The sequence below is a fragment of the Durio zibethinus genome, chromosome 24 (genome assembly GCF_047325235.1).
Source record: "Durio zibethinus cultivar Kanyao isolate XHJ-2024 chromosome 24, ASM4732523v1, whole genome shotgun sequence".
In the NCBI taxonomy this organism is placed as follows: Eukaryota; Viridiplantae; Streptophyta; class Magnoliopsida; order Malvales; family Malvaceae; genus Durio; species Durio zibethinus.
The window spans coordinates 18,995,643-19,015,501 of record NC_143185.1 but is presented as its reverse complement, the minus strand read 5'-3'; the positions used below and the strand labels follow the sequence as shown (position 1 = coordinate 19,015,501).

General features: G+C 30.0%; 1 protein-coding gene and 1 pseudogene across 5 annotated transcripts; one reads left to right on the top strand and one right to left on the bottom strand.

The window, feature by feature from the left end:
* Positions 1-6,281: 6,281 nt before the first annotated feature.
* LOC111316439 (suppressor of RPS4-RLD 1-like) lies at positions 6,282-13,141 on the bottom strand (annotated as a pseudogene). Its single transcript, XR_016333122.1, has 14 exons — positions 13,067-13,141; positions 12,582-12,652; positions 12,398-12,454; positions 11,850-11,958; positions 11,665-11,745; positions 11,001-11,086; positions 10,504-10,709; positions 9,492-9,816; positions 8,852-8,966; positions 8,281-8,372; positions 8,147-8,185; positions 7,418-8,035; positions 6,996-7,326; positions 6,282-6,724 (listed from the first exon to the last, which is right to left on the bottom strand). The product of XR_016333122.1 is annotated as a suppressor of RPS4-RLD 1-like (transcript).
* A 4,915-nt stretch (positions 13,142-18,056) lies between these two features.
* Positions 18,057-19,454, top strand: LOC111316189 (cytosolic sulfotransferase 17-like). Of its 4 annotated transcripts, XM_089753833.1 has the most exons (3): positions 18,057-18,524; positions 18,663-18,809; positions 18,993-19,454. In XM_089753833.1, the coding sequence occupies exons 1-3, from the start codon at positions 18,200-18,202 to the stop codon at positions 19,016-19,018; spliced, it is 498 nt and encodes a 165-aa protein (XP_089609959.1). In that variant the 5' UTR covers positions 18,057-18,199; the 3' UTR covers positions 19,019-19,454. The 4 variants fall into 4 exon arrangements, with proteins under 4 accessions (XP_089609959.1, XP_089609957.1, XP_089609956.1 ...); XM_089753831.1 differs by having other exon boundaries at positions 18,068-18,809; positions 18,996-19,454; XM_089753830.1 differs by having other exon boundaries at positions 18,069-18,809.
* Positions 19,455-19,859: the final 405 nt, after the last annotated feature.

The following is a 19,859-nucleotide window of genomic DNA, read 5'->3' as shown; positions in this document are numbered from 1 at the left end:
TATGAGGGTCTTATGATATAAATAAGTATAAGTTAATTTCAGTTAGTTACCTTGTAGAATGAGACTTTGAAGAAGAACCTATTTTTTGTTACTACAATATGAAGGTAGCTAGGTGAACTTCATAGACAAATAACAATACTGGTAGAAGATTTTATGGATGTCCATATTATTCGATAAATTTATTAGTATTTCTTTGGTATTTTTTATAGTATTTTTTTGGTGTTTTTACTGGTATTTGTTTCTTAATATTTTCTTGGTGTGATTATAGGGCATTATTTATGGATTTCATTTATGTCATGATCCTAAAATTTTTGAAAAAGCAAAAAAGATTATTCTGGAGCTGAAAAAAAGAGAAAAAATTTTATATAGTCATGTTCAAAGTTTGAAATATGAAATTATAAAGTTGAAGGAAAATATTAGTGAAGCTGATGTTATTGCAGAGAATAAACAGTTAAGGAGAGAAGTTAGTTTTTTTACATTGAAATTGAAAGAAAGCAATACAATTGCCAATGGTGAACATGGTAGAGAGGGTAACTAGAAAATAATTTGCTTATCTCATTTTTTTTTTATACTTGTGTTTTGTGTAATCTTTTTCAATGCCAAAAAATTTTTAGAAACTTGTATGCTTGATATTAAGTTAAGATTGTTATGAGGGTTTATAAATGTTTGTTAAAACTTTTATTATGTCAATGGCAATTGAATCAATGTTATTAGCTATTAATTATGTTGCTTTATGTTATTAGCCGTGAAAATATGGTTTAGTGCAATATATTCAACTTGTAATATGCAACTAGAAAGTAATCTGAGATAATCTGATAATAGAGGGAATCTTATAATAACGTAATTTGATGAATGTTAACAGAAAATGTTCTTACAAAATATTCAATACAAAAAATATTCAACCAACAGAAGGTTAAATAGAAAGTGTTCTTATAATATTAACAAGAAAAAAAAATAATTAACATCAGTAGCTAACAGTAACAATCAACAAAACAAAATATTAACTTCATAGATTTTTTGTTTCTTTTTTTTTAGAAGCAATAACTTGACTTTCTTGAGTGCCAATTACATCATCAATAACCTTCCTCTTGCCTCTACTTATCCCAATTGCTATCATTTTCTAACTTCTTAATCCGAGCTGTTGAATAACATTTATCAAGTTATAATGGATAATATTTAAGAAAATAAAGTCAAATATATATATATGTTTTGTAAAAAATCATATATATATATATATATGTTTTGTAAAAAATCACTCACATTTAAGATTTGTTTCCTTGTTTCTAAGTTTGTATATAATCTATAACTTTACATGTCTTTTATTTCACTTATGGTGGTAGCTCTAATAGTGTGCTTGTCATTATGACTTCCAATGTTATTTGCTGAAATTACTCTCTTCGTAAAGGTTATTGTAGAAGAGTTAGACTTTGATAAAGAACTTATTTTTCCATCAGTCATCCCATAAAATCTCTCATTTTCATTTGCAAAACATCTTTCAGTAGATCTTGTCGTCATTTTGGACTTCAGTTTTGCATTTTCAATGGCAACAAAAGTAACAACATGGATTGGATTTGAAACTTTTGTTGAAACTAGAATGGAAACTAGATCTGAAACTAAATTTGAAGTTGAAGTTGAAACTAGAATCAAAATTGGATTTGAAACTGGATCTGTTGAAGTTGGATTTGAAACTAGATTTAGGATTTATGCAAATGTAGATACAGTTGCAGTTATAGTTGCAGTTGCAGTTGTAGATGCATATGTAAAACCATTGATATTAACTAAAGCAGATACAGATACATAACCAGATCTAGACGTAGAAGTAGAAGCTGATGCAGAAGCACTATAAACAGTAGCTAAAACAGTAGCATGGTTACTTGGATCTTGTGTAGCTTCAATACTTAATGCACCTTGATACATGTTCTGGTCTTCAGATCTGAGCACAAGATAATCTTGTTGTCATAAAAAAAATAATAGAGTTGATAGGTTAAAGTATTCTAACAATAGAGGATCCACAATAGTATAATGTTTATAATAATAAATAAAAATAAAATAGAATGAATTACCTTATTGCCTACCACAAGACAGCCTATTTTGTTATGACCTAGTTGATGACATAGTTTACATGTCATTATCATGCCTTTCCTAGACAAATTTGTTGAATTGTTAGGCTTCTTTTCAAATACAAGTGGAAAACTTAGCAATGGCCTATAAACTTACATCTTCATTGTGTTGCTTTCATTAGTTTCTCTAATCATATCGGCATAATCCCATTAAAGTCCAAACTCATCTTTATAATTGGTAATAACTTTATCAGCTATACTTTTTTTAGCCCTTCTTATCATACTATTATTATTCACCCCTGTATCAAATTCTTTTCTAATTAACTCTTGCACTTTTGTATTCTTAATAAAAAGGATCTTTTATAAATCTGTTTGCGTATAACTCAGCCAAAATAACTTGACTTATTGCATTTATGATTGTTATTGTAAGTCTTCACATGAAATGATTGTAACTTTTTATCATATGTTACATAAATTACCCAAAGACATTATTTTGCAACATATTTACCTTTAACAAAATTCTTTTGGCACTTTGCCCAAATGATATCCATATTTGTCCTAATAAACAATAAGGACACAACATATTTAAATTGTTTTAAATTCTTAAATAACATACCTAACTCAATGTAAGGGGTTTTTGCATTGGGAACTTACTTTTCATTATAGTAGCATCATTAACCATTTTATCCTCATCGCTGACAGGCTCACCATACTCATCAGAGACATAATACTCACTCTGATATTCCTTATCAACATCATCATTGACTGTAAGGTTGAATCTGGTTCCATCATAAGGTCATCTCCTTTACTGCTATTTTTATCAACCGTATCTTTAACTTTTACCCCAGCCACATCTTCATTTTTTACCCTTGTTGCCTTTCTCATCCCAACTACATCTTTTTTTCCTACCTCTGCTACCTCAACATCATTTTTAATTTTTGCTCTTGCTGCCTCAACTATGTCTTCATTCTTTACCCTTGCTTCTTCAACCACCTCTTTAGTTCTTATCTTTTCATTCTCTACTGCCTCACTTACATGTTAACTTTTTACCTTTTTATTTCCTACTGCATCAGTTACATGTTGATTTTTTTACCCTTTCATTCCCTATTCCCTCAGTTACATCTTTCACTTTAAGTCCTAATAACAACTTAGGAGCTAAAATAGCTTCATCTATGCCATATACTATATACACATCAACTATACCTAGATCTACCATATACTTAATCATATCAATAGAGCTTCTATCATTATTTACTACCATCAAGCCATCTGCTAGTTTTTTTTTCCAGATTTTAAATATAATATCTCATTAATATTCATATACCCAGCCTCAATACAAGTATCTAATAGCTCAAAATAAGACATCTTATTAGGATCAACTGTCAATTCCTCTACTATCTCATTTATATATATTAGATTACGACCATTACAAACAAAAGCCATCAAAACTCATACTGCAAAATCAAGAAAATTAAATTTTATCACAATAAACCCCAAATTCTAGCAACAACAATTGATAAGTGCTATAAGAATTATTTCCAGCAAAAATTTACGTTATAAGTATTATAAAAAAACCTTAAATCCCTAACAATGAAAATTACAGTTAGTTTAAGTGTACATGTCTCTTACATTGTTATCTAATTTCTATTATAAGCATTTACTTTGTTATAAAATTTTAGTTGATTCCTATTCCTGTTGAGCGTTACAATGGCACATAACATGCACATCGCATTTTTCGTTGAAATAAATCTTATATTGTTATAAGTTAATAACGTTTGATTCTTATTTGTACAAATTAAAATATTTGATCTTAAATTGAGCAACCACCCAAACATTTGATCATGATTTGAGCATTTAGCTTGCATTTTTCATTTGTTCTTTCTTTATCAGATTTCACTCTAGAGTGGCTTCTGCTTTCCTCTTTTTGCAATCCCAAAAATTTTTAGGCCAATAATGCTTTTTTTCTCTCTATCGATCAATATCTCACGTCCCATCAATACATCAACATCATATAGGTTTGTGAACCATGCTTGGATAAATCTTTGTAAGTTTCTTAAGTCATTATTACTTTAAGCTTTCTTTTCTTCATGCAATTTTAAGTTTCTCACAGTTTCAAAATCATTTGATAACTCTTCATATTCTACTATACTTTTATGAAAATTTTCTCTTAGTAATGGTAAGCTCTTATTTAAGTGAACCAACCTTGTAATTACTTTTTTTGAGAAATGGATTTATATAATTTACTTTTCTGTAGGCCAAGTCTTTGCCGGACACTTTTTTAGCCTCAAATAAGTCATTGAGTAGACTTTTTGGTGAAGTTCCATCTCTTTTTAACTCTGCCTTGAAATTATTAGGCGATCTTTGCTATTCTGTTATTCTAATGTTAATGGGAAAAAGATTCGTGATGTTGAGCATGTGACACAGGGCTTTATTATTATTATTATTATTATTATTATTATTATTATTATCTCAAAAATATAATATTATATTAGGTTTGATAAAAAATAATTGTAAAAATCTCAAACTTGAGCAAAAATAATTGAATTTTTATCTAATATAAAAATCGAGTTTATTTTTATATTTTAAACAAACATAATTAAGCAAATTCAAGTAATTCGATTTTTATCTCAAGTTAAATTCGAGCTAAAAATATAAAATTTGATCGAGCTCAAGCCAAATTTTGAGTCTTAAATTTGGAATCAAACTTCAATTTGGTATTATATTAGTTCAAACTCAATCGATTACACCCCGTATGACAACCAAACTCTTTTTCAAAAAAAATACCAATATTCTTTTCTTTTTTGTTCTTTAATAATTTTTGTATGCCCGAGTTCTAGGAAACTATCATGTTAAGTCTTTCATTGTTTTTTAACTTACAAATGAAGATGCAGTTTGAATATTAAAAAAATTACAAATTTCAAAAATTTAAATTTTAAAATTATTAAATATTTTTTTTACAAGTAATTGTACAAAACAAATAAATTTAATTACAAACATTACTACCCGTTGACGAGCAAGTAAGCCCAAAGGCCCTTTAAAAATTGGATATTGCATTGGATTAGCAGGGCCGAAGGCTCAAATTTGTGTTCAAAATCAGGCCCAAAATCATGGGCTAGGTTTCAGGTCACCTTGTATAAATTAATATCTCTTTAGGTTAGGATGCTACATCTAGGATGTAATCAAGCTAAACTGAATCGATGCAGTGAGAAATTTAAACTCGATCTCAACTCGAAATTTGGTTCAAATTAGATCAAATTTTAAATTTTAAGCTCGATTCAAGATAAAAATTAAATTACTCAAATTCATTCAATTAAACTCGTTTATCAAATAAAACAATGAGATCAATCTTCATATTCGACTTTAAACGTAATTATTTATATTAAAATTCAAGTTTGAGCTCGAACTCAAGCTCAATTAATATATATACATATATATAAGAATAAAACAATAATTTTTTAATTAAAATAATAAATATATATTAAAATATAAAATTTAATTAAGCTCACAAATTACTTGAGTTAAATATTAAGAAATTTGAATTTGACTAGCTTGAGAAGTTAAGTGACTCGAACTTTAGTTTAACTTAATAATAATCGAATCGAATTTAAAATTTATCTTAATCAAATCTAAATAATTTATAAATATTAATATATCATTTATACCATTAATAAGATCCACACGTTTGGTTTGAATGGCTTAATGTTACTTATGCATACAGGCTCCAGCCTTCTATCAAACCTAACAATTATGGAATTTGGTAAAACAGCACGAACCCCCATCAAGAGAACCACCCGGCAACCATGGCCCAGGGATATTTACTTTTTGGAGTCGTTCAAATGATTGAATTTGGTTACAAAACCTTCTTAAAAACAATATCTTCACAAATAATTTTAAGCCAGTCTTTAATCTATGCAGAAGAATAAAAATGATCAACCAGCCAAATTTATTTGGAATTTTCTCATGAATGAGCTGGGCTGGTAGTTATCAAAATAAAATAACCTGTTTTGTCAGAAAAGTTGGTAATGAAAATTTTTTTTTAGTATTTAAGACTATCATAATTGAATTCTAATTATTGAAATTAAATGTCCCACATTTAATTAACAAATCAAACAAATCACATTACTTTTGACATTTTATTAACAGACGACATTGACTGTTGACGATAATGGAATTTGTTTAATACGAAATAGAGTAATTTGATTTTAAGCTTGAACTCTCCTATATTGCATAGGTTTCTTTTTCTTTTGTTCACAAAACAAGAGTAGAAATGAAGAAATGCAATATAGAACAACCAATTCAAGCAGTGATAGTCAACTTTTCCATTTATTTTTTTTCATTTTGTTTCCCGCACAATCTATTAAAACAAAACGGTACTGCCAGGGAAATGATATCTATCCATATGTTATCACATTTAATAAAAGCCAGATTTGTTTGATGTAAATAATTAGAAAGGTTACAAGAATTTGCAAATTCTATTATTCTATAATGCTGCTCAAAACATTCAAACAAACAACACATGTTTACAGCAGCAGATGACAGTGCCGAGACAAAGAAATCTGGCCTTGAAATGAACACGATCCATGGTTGTTGATCTATGAGCGTGCCGAAAAACCCACTCCCATATACGAGCAACAGCACAAATTGCTTTTGTGCTGGCAATAATTCTGCAACAAAGTTGAGATTAGAAAAGTACGTATATGATCAGGGAGTGATTTGGCTGCTCCTATAGCCCTAAATTTGATCTTTCCCTCGTACCATCTACCGGTCAAATCATAGAATGAATCGTATTCACTTCAAATCATTTAATTGCAGTTGTCTAACTCATAATGTTTAATAATGCCTCTAAAGAAAAACCCAAGGTTTTAATATGCCATTTTAAGAAGATAAAGATTGAGCCATGCAAAAATGATGAAAGAAAGAGGGAAACAATCATACATGTTCAACCACTTTTCAGCCACGTGTTTGAGTTAAAGAGTTCAATCATCATATGAGCTCAGAGCAGCAACAACTGATCCTGTTGTTGAAAAAGTTGAGGCTACATCCGGAAAATCTTTCCAATGATGTCGAAATCTTTATGGATGGATACAGCCAACTCTTAACAGAATCCAAAAAGGAGTTTGGATCAAAGTTCAGAATGGCTTCCCAATCAACTTGCACACCTTTAGGAATGTTGCCCGTGAACTCCATATTAGCAGCAAGAAACAATCCAAGCAAAATAACGAAGCCAACTACCGCAGTGCTGCTTGAGAGTAGCATGAAATTGTACCTGAAAAGCAATCAAGTATTATTTGCACCAAAAATCTTGATGTTGTCAAAACATAAACCAGCCATTTCCATTCTGATATCACATGTCATACCAGTAATACGTCATTCTTAAAATAGCTTCTCTCACATTCTCAAAGACATTGAAATCAGTGGACCATAAGTTTCACCACAATAAGCATCGCAAATGGCCCGCGAATCCACAAGTTGGTAAATTCAAATGTCACAATCAATCAGAAAATAAATAGAAGAAAAGAGTAAAAGATACTTAAAAGTAATAGCATAAGGAAAGGCAAGGGCTATAAATCATGAGGTACCACAAAAAAATTAGGATTTTGCTACTTCCAGCATTTTATGGATTTCAATGCATGAACAGATTGGTCTACAAAGTGAATAAGAAACCAGAAGATGATAGAACTCATTTTCATGCCATTTTCAATTGTGAGTTGTATGTATATGGCAATTACATATCTGCTAAAGTTGAGAATCAGCATGAAATTATCTGAGATAGTCAGAGTAAACATGGAGCAACAACATTTTTGTCAAAGAAGAGCATTGATAGACTAAGTCTGGCTAATAATTATCGACTATTGGCCCATGTTTGAGATAAAGAGCAACTTACTTCCCATGCCATTGTCATTTCAGCATCAAATTCCTCCCATCTGGAAGGTGTGTAAGGTGTTCTGATTGCAAATTCATATCCACGCTGCCCCCTATGAGAATTATTCAATGTTTTTCAACCAGAAAAGTTAATTAAAAAAGAAAAAGAAAAGTATAACAAATTAATTTAAGAAATAAAAAGAAACAAGTTGACAAAGACTTACATTTTCACTAAGGTAATTCTAGTACCTTCAAGCCGTTTCCTGAAATAAGAATAAAACAGCGTTATGTCATGACTATGTTGTAACAAGAAGCTTTAGATTCCAAGATCATCCTTTTAAGTTGTTGGAATCTTTACCCCTCAACGGCTGTACCATTGCACCAAGTAGCCAACCAGAAGTCCTCACCCACAAGTTCATAAAGATCGTCACAAGATTTGGCATGCACAATCTGCAAGTGGTATGTTAATATTGCTATATACATGAAATTTCCATATATAAAGGTAGATATGTCCAAAAACTATTTGCACTTCAAAATCAGCCGCAAACTGACTTTAAAAGTCATATCGTGTAGAACTATAGACTCCATAAGATAAAACATAAAAGATCTTTGAAAAATTCTTTAGGCTTTCTTTGGTTTACTGAAAATTTGAGGAACAGGACAGTTGAAAACAGTCTTAACCAGAATACTGAGACTTAGTTTTCTAATTCTAAAAAAGATTTACAAATGAGAATATAATTAATCAAAAGTGTATATTTTTATTTCTTCAAATTTTTAGAGGATAAAAGATCATTGAAAACTCAAATTGCATGAAGATTATGTTCCAAAAAATGCAACTGGCCAAATGCTATATCTAATGTTCTGCAATATCACCAAATAATGAGAATTTATAACAATCCTGTTGTTAATGAATCAAACCAGATATTTACCTTTCATGATTTGGGAAATAGCGAACAACTTGTGCTTGTCCAAGGACCATTGGCGTGTGAGAACCAAATGCAGAATCGAACTCTTCACTGAATAGCAAAATAGAGGAAGCACAAGCTCAGTAAACAATCACATATTTTTGTGTGAAGTCCTCTGGAAGAATTGAAACTATTCAAAATGCTGATCTGACTCCTTTGTACCAAAATGGTGATAAATATAACCGGGATTTTCAACATCATATCATGTGTTTAGTTGGTTTATATTGAGATCTATGATCCCATGAGTAGAACTATGACATTTTCTCTGAATTGAATCCAACCCATACTGCAATAAATGCAGCATTAAATTACAGTAATTGCATATATGACCTATTGGGACATCTATGCACTGTTGGGAAGAAAACCAAATATAAAAAATGAGACAATCAACAAAAAGCACACTTGAAGTACAAATAAGAAGCAGCTTTAAGATTTTACAAAAAAAAAAAAAAATCCTGAACAAGATAGCAGAGAAATTGTAGATGACAAGGCCAAAATCTATAATGGATAAATAACACAAGAGATGCCAACAAACAATAAGGTAAACATTAAATGTTTAACATTGCTATAATTCTGTAGGTAATGAGGGTATAGATAGCAGAACTCAACTTGTTAACCCACACAACTGGGTCACAAGGCTCTGAAATTTGTCTCCATTTGACAGCCACTGAATAAACATCTTGCCATGACATCATAAGGCGACTAGATGATCTATCTTCAGTAATGCAATAAGAAGCTGATGTTTCTGAAGAACTGCTTGTACTACAATCAGCACCACCTCTGTTCTGGCTAGCCATACTGACCCTTCTTCGGACCCTCTTACCATTTTTCGAGCTTCTATTAGAATGCTTCCAACCCGCTTGCAAAGAACGCCATGCTTTTGACACCTTCTGCGCAATTTCAATTGCAGCTAATCCTGCCATACGATGCTGATACATAACACATGATGAAAAATATTTAATAAACCAAAATGCAGTAAGAGTGGGAAAGCAGTTTAACAAAGGGCAATCATGGAAACAAGGAACTCAATGGCAAGCTTTTCAGTTGTATTTTCCTTTTTCAAGGAAGAAATGTGGGAGGAAGAAAACATGAGCATCACAAAGCCACATAGTTTGCTCAGAATCTCAATGGAATTAACATATATCCAAACAAACCTAACTTGAGATATGAGACAAACTAAGTAGTTCTTTTATGAAGGCACTATTATGAGATTTTTCTGATTCGCATCCAGGCAGAATAATAATAAAAAGTGGAGCAAGTACACACATTGACGTGCTTGAAACCTGAAAGCAACTATAACAAAACCTCCAACATCCTTTTTGCCGTTATTTTTTACATACAATCATATAGGAATCCATGTTCTTTCTTGTACACAGACTTTTTAAGAATGTTTCAAACTGAAACAAACGTGTAAGATCTGTCATCTTTCGAATAGAATTTCATAGTTTTTCATCAAGCCTGTTAAATTTAAGAAAGAGGGAAAATCTTTACGAAGTTTGAGGGGGATTGGTTTACTGACTTTCAAGGGAGCCAAGGGGATCGAGGGAAGGTGGGGGAGGGCATCAAATAAAGAAAAAGACCAAAACTACTTTAGAATTATTCTCAAAACTAATCACCTGACGCCTATTTGGTAAGAACCAGGACAGTCATATTGGATTTTCTTGCCAATTGAGTCAGCCGCCAGTGGAAGAGCAGTCTTATGCTTTGTAACAGCAAAATCTTGCTTTCTAAGCTTTCCCTTCGTCAGAGAATCATGCAATGGAGGTTGTCTGAAAACTTTTTCACGTACATTCTTGGGGTGCAACCTTTTGCACCAGTACTCCTGCATAAGAACAAGTATAAGAAACTTAAAGGCCAAAAGACGAGAAAAATCTCCACCAGGAAACATATTGAAGTTTTAAACAATTTGCCTTATTATATATTTAGCATCGCAAAGTAATTCGTTTCTCAAAAATATGATACAACCTAAAATGATGGCAAACTGAAGCCATGGAAGACAAGATTGTTAATTTTTCTTACAACATTAAAGCCAAAAAGAAAGGCACAAAAAACAAATGCACACACGCAACGAGGAGCTTTAAGTTCAATGGTGACTATCACGATGAATTATTACCTTGAACAGTGGATCTATATCCCGTCAATATCAAACCAGCAAAACTCACTGTTGACTTTGGAAGCTGTGTACAAAGCAATCTCTTTCTGCAAATGAAGAATTTCAAATTCAGAGACCCTATCACATACAAGTCAAGGCTAGTAAGAACTATTGTCAAATAAAGATGATCATTAAGACAGTCAACTAAACTATAAGCTACTGTTTCTTGAGCATATGCTTCAAAACAATATGTTTGACACCCAGAAAAAGGCGTGATCCCTAATATAAGCCACCTAACCTTGGAAGGTGAGAGAGGCTCTTTTGCTGCATTACACCTAAACTTTGTGCCTAGACACACCTCAAGTATAAAAATTAAAACAAACCAAAAGTCGAGAATAGAAAAGAATTTCAGACAATAAGAAGCCATCCACTACAATATAGAAAACATAAAGTAAGGAAAACGCAGAAAATCCATGCACATGCCACATTTACCCATCTGCAAGTAAAAAGAATTTACTTACAGGTTCGAGTAGAAGCGAAATCTTATTAGGTGAAGATTAGTACCAATAACAAGTGACAGGTGAGTAATAAGCTAATAATTCCTTCAATGAAAACAAACATATGAAAGAAAAAACTAATCAAGGAATTTCAGGAAAAAGTTATATTAGTCTGCATTCATGCAAACCTGATAGAAAGCCAAGCATCGAGGCACAAACTTTTCCATTGAGTCCAGTTCAACATTTAGTGCAGCATCATAGTCCTTGACCTGTGAATGTTAAATTTTAGTTTAGTAAAGTAATGCCAAAAGGCAATCAATGCAGTGTTATAATCTAACCAAACAAAGTTTCTTAAATCAAAATCATTATTTACCGCCTCTGCATATTCTCCAATTGCATGATAGCATGAAGCTCGTAAGTACAAACACTCAATATTCGAGTTTTCAATGCTTAACCCAATTGATAAATCCTTAATAGCCTTCCTGCGACAGCCAAGTAGGGTCACTTAAGCACAGATGAGAAAATGATAGTGCTAATAAAGAACAACCTCAAGTGAACAGATCAAGTAATAAAAAATTAGCAGTAAAAGTTAGTCACTTAAGCACAGATGAAAAAATAGGAGTGCTAACAAAGAAACAACCTCAAGTAACAAAAGATTATCAGTAAAAACTAATATTGATGGTTGACCTATACAACTACAATCGACAGTAAATACTAAATAGCGGATGCTTCAATTACAGTTAGGCCATCCTACGGATCAACAAAATATTTAAACACCAGGATACTTATGCCATGCGACAGTTGCACTTCAGAGAACAATTATATCACAGACGGTCCGTATCATCATTAGATTGATTAAGTACATGATATTAAATCAGAGAAAACTAAACCATTCACAAAAACACAGTTGATTGAACACACCTTTGCTCTCCCATCCCATGAAGTAGTAGCCCACGTAAGTGACATGCTTTAGAATACCTATTAGAAAGAGATTAATGACATCAAGTTTAAAGATAAGGTAAATCAAACAATTTAATTTAGTCTGGAAAATAAGCACACTGCTCTAGGAGGGATATGATGACTAAGAAAGCAAGGACAAAGTTACCTTTCATCAATTTGTATAACTTGTTGAAGACATTCCAAAGCCTTTTTAGAGTTTGCCAGATCTTGATAGAACTGTGAGGAAATCACATAGTCATGCCGCAAGACATTTAAAGAAGCTTAATACAGAACTAATTTTATTCGACAAAATAATAGTTTTCTTAAGATGAATATTCACTACCAGTACCTATCATCCACTACCCAACTTCCAAAGATATCACATAGTCATGTAGCAATACATTTAAAGTAGCTCGATGGATAAAACTAGTTTTACTTGACAAAATAGTAGTTTCTAGCAAATGTACGCACATGGTCGTCAGTGAATACGCTGCTGGCCCTGACCTACAGAATCCTATGAAAATTGGTATTTTTTCGTCTTCATTCAACCCCAAAAAAAAACCCTTTTTGCATTATTTATAATAACTATGGAGTGACTTTTCTTAGAGATTTATTAATTTTGATCTTTACATCCCTTCAGAACTAACTCACTTTTATCCTTATTGGCAAAATGCAGAAGATCTCTCCATAATTCGAGTGAGATTTGAACACCAGCTGTATAGTCATCTGTTCTAAAATTATGATTCAGACTATAATGATTTTGAACAAAACCTATTTCAATGGATAGACGATTGTCTAATCCTCTAACATCTTGAAAGTTTTTCAGAATGATCAAGTCAGAAATTCAATAGTGCTTCAAACAAAAGATTTCATATTCCAACTTAATTATGTATAATTATATGTGATAATGCTCCATATGCTTTCCAAAGACTCCAAAGGTTAATAGTAACACGAGATTATTTTATATCAAGTCTCTTTCAATTTTAAATATACTTAAATCAATTTTATGTCTAGTCTATTTTATATCAAGTGTTTTGTAAGATTATGACTTTAATCACGATTTCGTCTTATTATGTTACTATTTATTTATTTATTTTTTGTATAAATAATGTGCTCTTTCTCCAAGAAGGCATCATAAAAAAACTTCTCTAAAAAGTTTTTCTTTGTAATAAATCTTTCTTTATAAAAAATATGTTTAGTTAAAAAACTTTCTTCTCTTTTGGTAATTCTTTTTTCTTTCTTCTATAGTTATAATTTCAAATTCGTATTTCTTTTATCTATTTCATAGTTTATAGTGATACAAGTTAAGTATGCTTTATAATTGTTACAGTTATTATAGATCCTTTGCACCAATACCTTATAAAATTGTTAAATAGATCATTGATCCATTCTCTCAGTCAAATAAAAGTTATTGTACCAAAACGTACTGAAATAAACTATTATAGTGAAAGATATATCTTCAAAAAAATCAGGTTACTAATTTGACGTTAAACCAAAAGGGTATCAGAGTCTTGAATACTGATTAAAATACCTTAATTATATGTCTAATCTATAAACTATTTATTTTTAATATTATTTTGATAAGGTAATTTATACACACATTATTAAAATAATATTAGATAATATCATTATGATTCTATTATCCGTAAAATCCAAAACTATCATAGCCTTAACACTACGAATAGGGTTGGCATCGGGTAGGGTTCGGGGCGGGTTTTGCTCGCCCTGAACCCGACCCGACTTTATGCGTTAATAAACCCAAACTTGATCCTACCTGAAATTTTTTTTGTTTTTTCATATCCGAACCCGATCCCACCTGATTCGATCTGAAATTAATAAAATATTTTTTTAAAATATAAATATTTAAAAATATTATTATATAAAATATATATAAATAAAAAATTAAATAATTAATTAAAAATAATTTTTTATATAATATCGAGTCGAGTCGGATCGAATTTACTTAAAACCTGAACCTGATTCGATCTCGATTGTTTCATAATTTATCCGATCTGATTCGAAATTCGAATTAAAAAAAAAATCGATCTTATAATAGGATCAGATCAAATCGAAATTCGTCGACCTGCTGCTATCTAGAATGGCATGTGCAATGACACGTGTGGAATTGGTTTTGACCCATTTTAGTTTTGGTACTTGAGAATTGGTTAACAGAGATCGCACTTAGGGCTCGTCTTGATGTGTGGTAGCTGCAACTTTGAGGTTTTGGACTTATGTTCCCCGATCGAGAGTTAATTAATGATACGATCGTAATGGTTTGAATTAAATTTGTTAAATATTAAATAATATTATAATATTTTAAAATTTAATTTTAATTTAAATAAAATTTATATTTAATTTAAATCGAATTAAATTTTATTAATTTAATTTAATTTGATTTATTGATTTTTAAAATTTTTTTATTTTTATATATTATTTTAATATATTTAAATAGATTTTGATTTAAATTATTTTTTTATAAAAATTTAAAAGATATATAAAAATTAAATATATATATATATAATTAGATTTGATTTAATTTTTTTAATTTTTAATTTAAAATTTGATATAAATTTAATATATATTTAATATCTAAAATTAATCTGAGCTGAATAAAAAAATAATCAAAATTGAATCGAATATATTTACATTTCGAATCAATTTTTGATATTTTTAATTTTTCAATCCTAATTAATAATTTGTCCTTTGCTCTTGCTAAACGGCTTTTCTGAAAATCATTTATTAAATTAAATCAACTATTATATTATAATTTCTAAATATAATATAATTAAATAATTTTAAAATTATAAATGAATCAATATATAATTAAATACATTTATCATAAAATTGGATTAAAGCCACCCACAATCAATCTTGAACATATGACTAAACATATTAATATCACTTTTTTATTTTTATTTTTATTTAAGAGAATAAACTGATCCAAAAGGAGTTTTAAATAAGTAGGTTACAAAATAATTGACTATATTTATTTCTTTGTACTTTAATTCAATATTTGCAACTTTGTCATTTCTTGGATCTGGAAAAAACAAAGATAAAAATACTATTTAATAAAAAGTTTTTATATTTAATGCATTATTTTTTTAAATATCATTTTAATTAATATTTTCTATAATGAAATATAAATATAAAATGAATCTCACTTAAACTATTTTTTTTAATTAAATTACATGTATTTGAAAAGCAAGTATTGGTAGAAAAGCAAATGCATAAAAATCAATGTTGAAAATAACAATATCCTTTTGGCACGAGATGCGGCGTGCATTTTGGTGCATAGAGATGCTTTTCCTGGCAATGCAAGTAAAGCTAGCAACAAATATTCGTTGGTGCATAGAAAAAAGTAGTATTATTAAAGGCTAAAGTATTTACAAACGGGTATTAATCCTTCAATAAACTATGTTAAAGGTATCTTATAAATAAGATGATTTGTATATTTATATTATGTAAAATATTAAAATTCATATATTTATATTATATTTTATATAAAAATTACATAACATAATTTATATCGATATGAAAATATAAAATATATATTTTTAGTTTTACTACTCATATATAGTTATTATTAAAATTTTAAATCGTATCATTTTCATATTTTTTATTTATATTTTATCTATATCATATTATCTTATCGTATTTTAATTTATCAAATTTAATATATTATATATAATTAAACAAGCATGTTTATTATCTAACAACAATTTGATGAGCTAATTCCCCACCATTAATTTTTTTTTTTTTTTTGGTTCTATTGCGTATTTGCAAAATTTCCCACACACAACAAAATCTCAGGTTGGCCTGAAAGCTTTAAATTGTGAAAGCGAAAGTTAACTACCTCAATATTAATAAAATTGGGCCAAGCTTTAGAGGAACATGTAATAGCCTTATAATTTGGCTAGGCACTGTCGAGGTCTTTCTCCATAAAAACGACAAGAAAAAAGATTGCAAGAGGAACACAATCGAAGGTGGACCAATGGCATTTATCACTTTATCCTATACGTCCCGGAAGGAGGACCGAGGAAAGTTGATCTAACAACACATGGTCCCAGTTACCCTTCATTTCACACTTTTATTATTTCCTCTATTGGCTGTTGGTTAAAGCTTCAAATTACACTTTGTTTATTCTAATCGCAAAAACGTGTTTAACGCACTTAAAATACGAATTCTGTCCGGTTTGATTTGATCACAAAAGTCGATAATTCCAATTTGACCAATCCGAAATTGAAAATAATTTGAATTTAAATAATAAATATAACACAAATAATAACTCACTAAAATTATTAAAAATATCAAATTAATATATATATTTCTAAATCAAACTATTATATATATTATGTTACTTATAATTTTTTTATAATTTATAATAAATTATTATGAGTATACTTACATACCAATCTATTGTTTAAAATAAATTATATAATCTTGTATAATTATAGATAATATCAATTATCATATGATTTAAAATAAAATATATATAAAACAAGGTATTAATTTGCATATACGTTATGTTTATATTATAATCATATTATTAATTTTTAATCATGTAATTTAAAATAAATTATATAATAAGCTACAATTATATTAAAATAATTATTTATATAATAGTTATATTATTAATATAATAAATAATTATATATTAAATGTGTATTATAAATAAATATTTAAACTAATTTTTATATAATTATATTAAATATGTAATTATATATTATAATTAAAGGTTTAAAATACTCTTATTATATTAAATTAAAATAAATATAAAAATTTATTAAACATGTTAAACATAATAAATATGTTTTTCATGTTTAATAAGGTACTCTTATCAGATAGTTTAATTAATAATATTTTTTATGTCTTACATTTGTCAAATTTTGTATCGCCAAATATATTTTTCTAAAATTATACGATTTTTTCATATTATTTTAGATTGTATTATTATATCTAGTTTAAATTATATTAAAGTTAATTTCAAATTTAATTAAACAATTTATTTTATTTTATTTTATTTTATTTTTAAAATTAATAAATTGAACTCAAAATATCTAAATCCAAATAATCAAATATCAACTTAAAATACCTAAACTAAAACAATCAAAATTTAAATCCAAAATAAATTAAATTTAAAACAATCTGAAACAAAAAAAAAAAAACCCTGAAACCGAAATCGAAATGTTTGCCCAATTTACAAGTCCACTCTCAATAATTAGACATGATTCAACGACTAAAAATGACCTAAAGCTTGATAATGAAGTGAGGCATCAACATCAATTTTAAAGGTTTTCGGAGAAAACTTAAAAATTTTTTAAAAAATATTATCACATATAATTATATATAATTTAATTAAAGGAAGAAATTTTTTATTTGAGATACCATAAATGAATTTTTGATATGTTCAACATCATTTACGCGAGCTATGAGTGTATTTTAAAAAGATGCTAAGATGGAGAGTTATTTATATCTTAGAGTAAAGTCATAATTCTATATATTAAATAAAATGATTAAAAAGTAATTGTGATAATGCATGATTTTATCAGTTATAAATTATCGTATATGAGAAATATTGAAATTTATTTGTTAAATAATTACATGATTTATGAAAAATCAGAATAACGTAAAGCCCACCTATTAATTGGGTTCAGCCCTAGTGCTGACTAGTCGACGTCAACGTACCGCTTGTTTTCCTGACACAGATGGTGTGTCCTAAACAGGACCGCACAACAAAATTTGATTTAATTCAAGAGGGAAGAAGTAATTATCTCCCCAAAAGCCATGGAAAGAATCCGGCAAACCATATTAAACCTTCCGGAGGAGAATGGCTGGAGAAGTATCCAGCCTTTCCGCTTATACCAAGGCTTTTGGTGTATCCCCTATTTCCTGGAAGGTATCATGCTTGCTCAAGAACGCTTCAATGCTCAACCGAGTGATATCATTGTTTGCAGCGCTCCTAAGAGTGGCACCACTTGGATTAAGGCACTTACTTTTGCACTTGTGACTCGACACAATTTCGACGAGACAGCAAATCCTTTGCTGTTTAAAGGGCCGCATGACTGTTTGCCTACATTAGAGAGAATGTCAGACAACAAGCCCTACATACGTGAGCCAGGGATCCCTCTCATTGCCACGCACGCTCCCTACGCTTCATTGCCAAAATCTGTGCATGATTCCGATTGCAAAATTGTTTATCTTGGCAGAGAACCAAAGGATACATTTGTTTCCATGTTTCATTTTGCAGCCAAACGAAGGCCCAAGGAAAATCGGCCCATTTCTATAGAGGAGGCTTTGGAGCTGCTTTGTGAAGGGAAATCTATTTTTGGACCGTGGTGGGAACATACTTTGGGATACTGGAAGGCAAGTTTGGAAGTTGGAACGGCCAGACAAGGTAATGTTCCTGAAATATGAAGACCTGTTAAAAGATTCAGTATTTTATGTGAAGAAATTGGCAGAATTTATGGGGTACCCATTTTCCTTGGAGGAAGAAGAAGCAGGGGTAGTGGAGAGAATAGTAAATTTGTTTAGCTTTGAAAATCTTAGCAATTTGCAGGTGAATAATACTGGGGTGCAGCAGCTGGGTGCTCATCAGGCAAGTAACAAAGATTTCTTTAGGAAAGGCAAAGTTGGAGACTGGAGCAACTACCTGGCACCCCAGATGGCAAGCCACCGCGACCAGATAATGGAACAGAAGCTGAAAGGATCTGGCTTGACATTCAACTGCTCATAAATTAGTGTTGGACAATTAAGAAGACATGGCTTTTCAGTCTGCATTCTCGCTATTCCAAAAGTGAACTAGGCCTTTGCTTTTTTCTTGGTGGTTCATCTTTTGTTTTTTCTTAGGCGGTGTTGGTAGTCTTGTTACCTCTTAATTTTCAATAAATTCGATTGGCTTAGCATTAAAAGAAAAAAACACACGCACGCATGCACACACAAACAAACAAACAACAACAACATCTAGGCCTTTGTCTTATATTAAGCCCCATGTACAGTGAAGTTACATATTGGCTTGAATAATATGTGAAAGCTTTTGCTAGATTTGAATTGGGTTAATTGCATTTTCAGCAAAATTGTGTTTGATTGTGAGATTTTAATTTGAAGTTGTCAATTTCCAATATCGGTAAAGAAAGGGTGAGATTTATAAGAAAGAGAATGACAAATTTCATTGTGGAAAAATAACAAAGGTGACTGCTCTAGCTGGCATCTCTCTTCTGAGCTTTTCCAGCGGATGAACACTGTTATAGAGTCACATGGGGAGTTGATCAAATTAAACAAAGAAAAATCCCGAGTTACCATATGCCAAGCAGTTCACATAGAAATAGAATCTGGGATTTCCTCCATTTTTGTTCTGGATAGCGGCCTGCTTGACTAATCTATTAGCACAAAGGGAACTAGATGCATTGTTAAGTTGTGTGGAATATAATTATTTTATGACATTGAT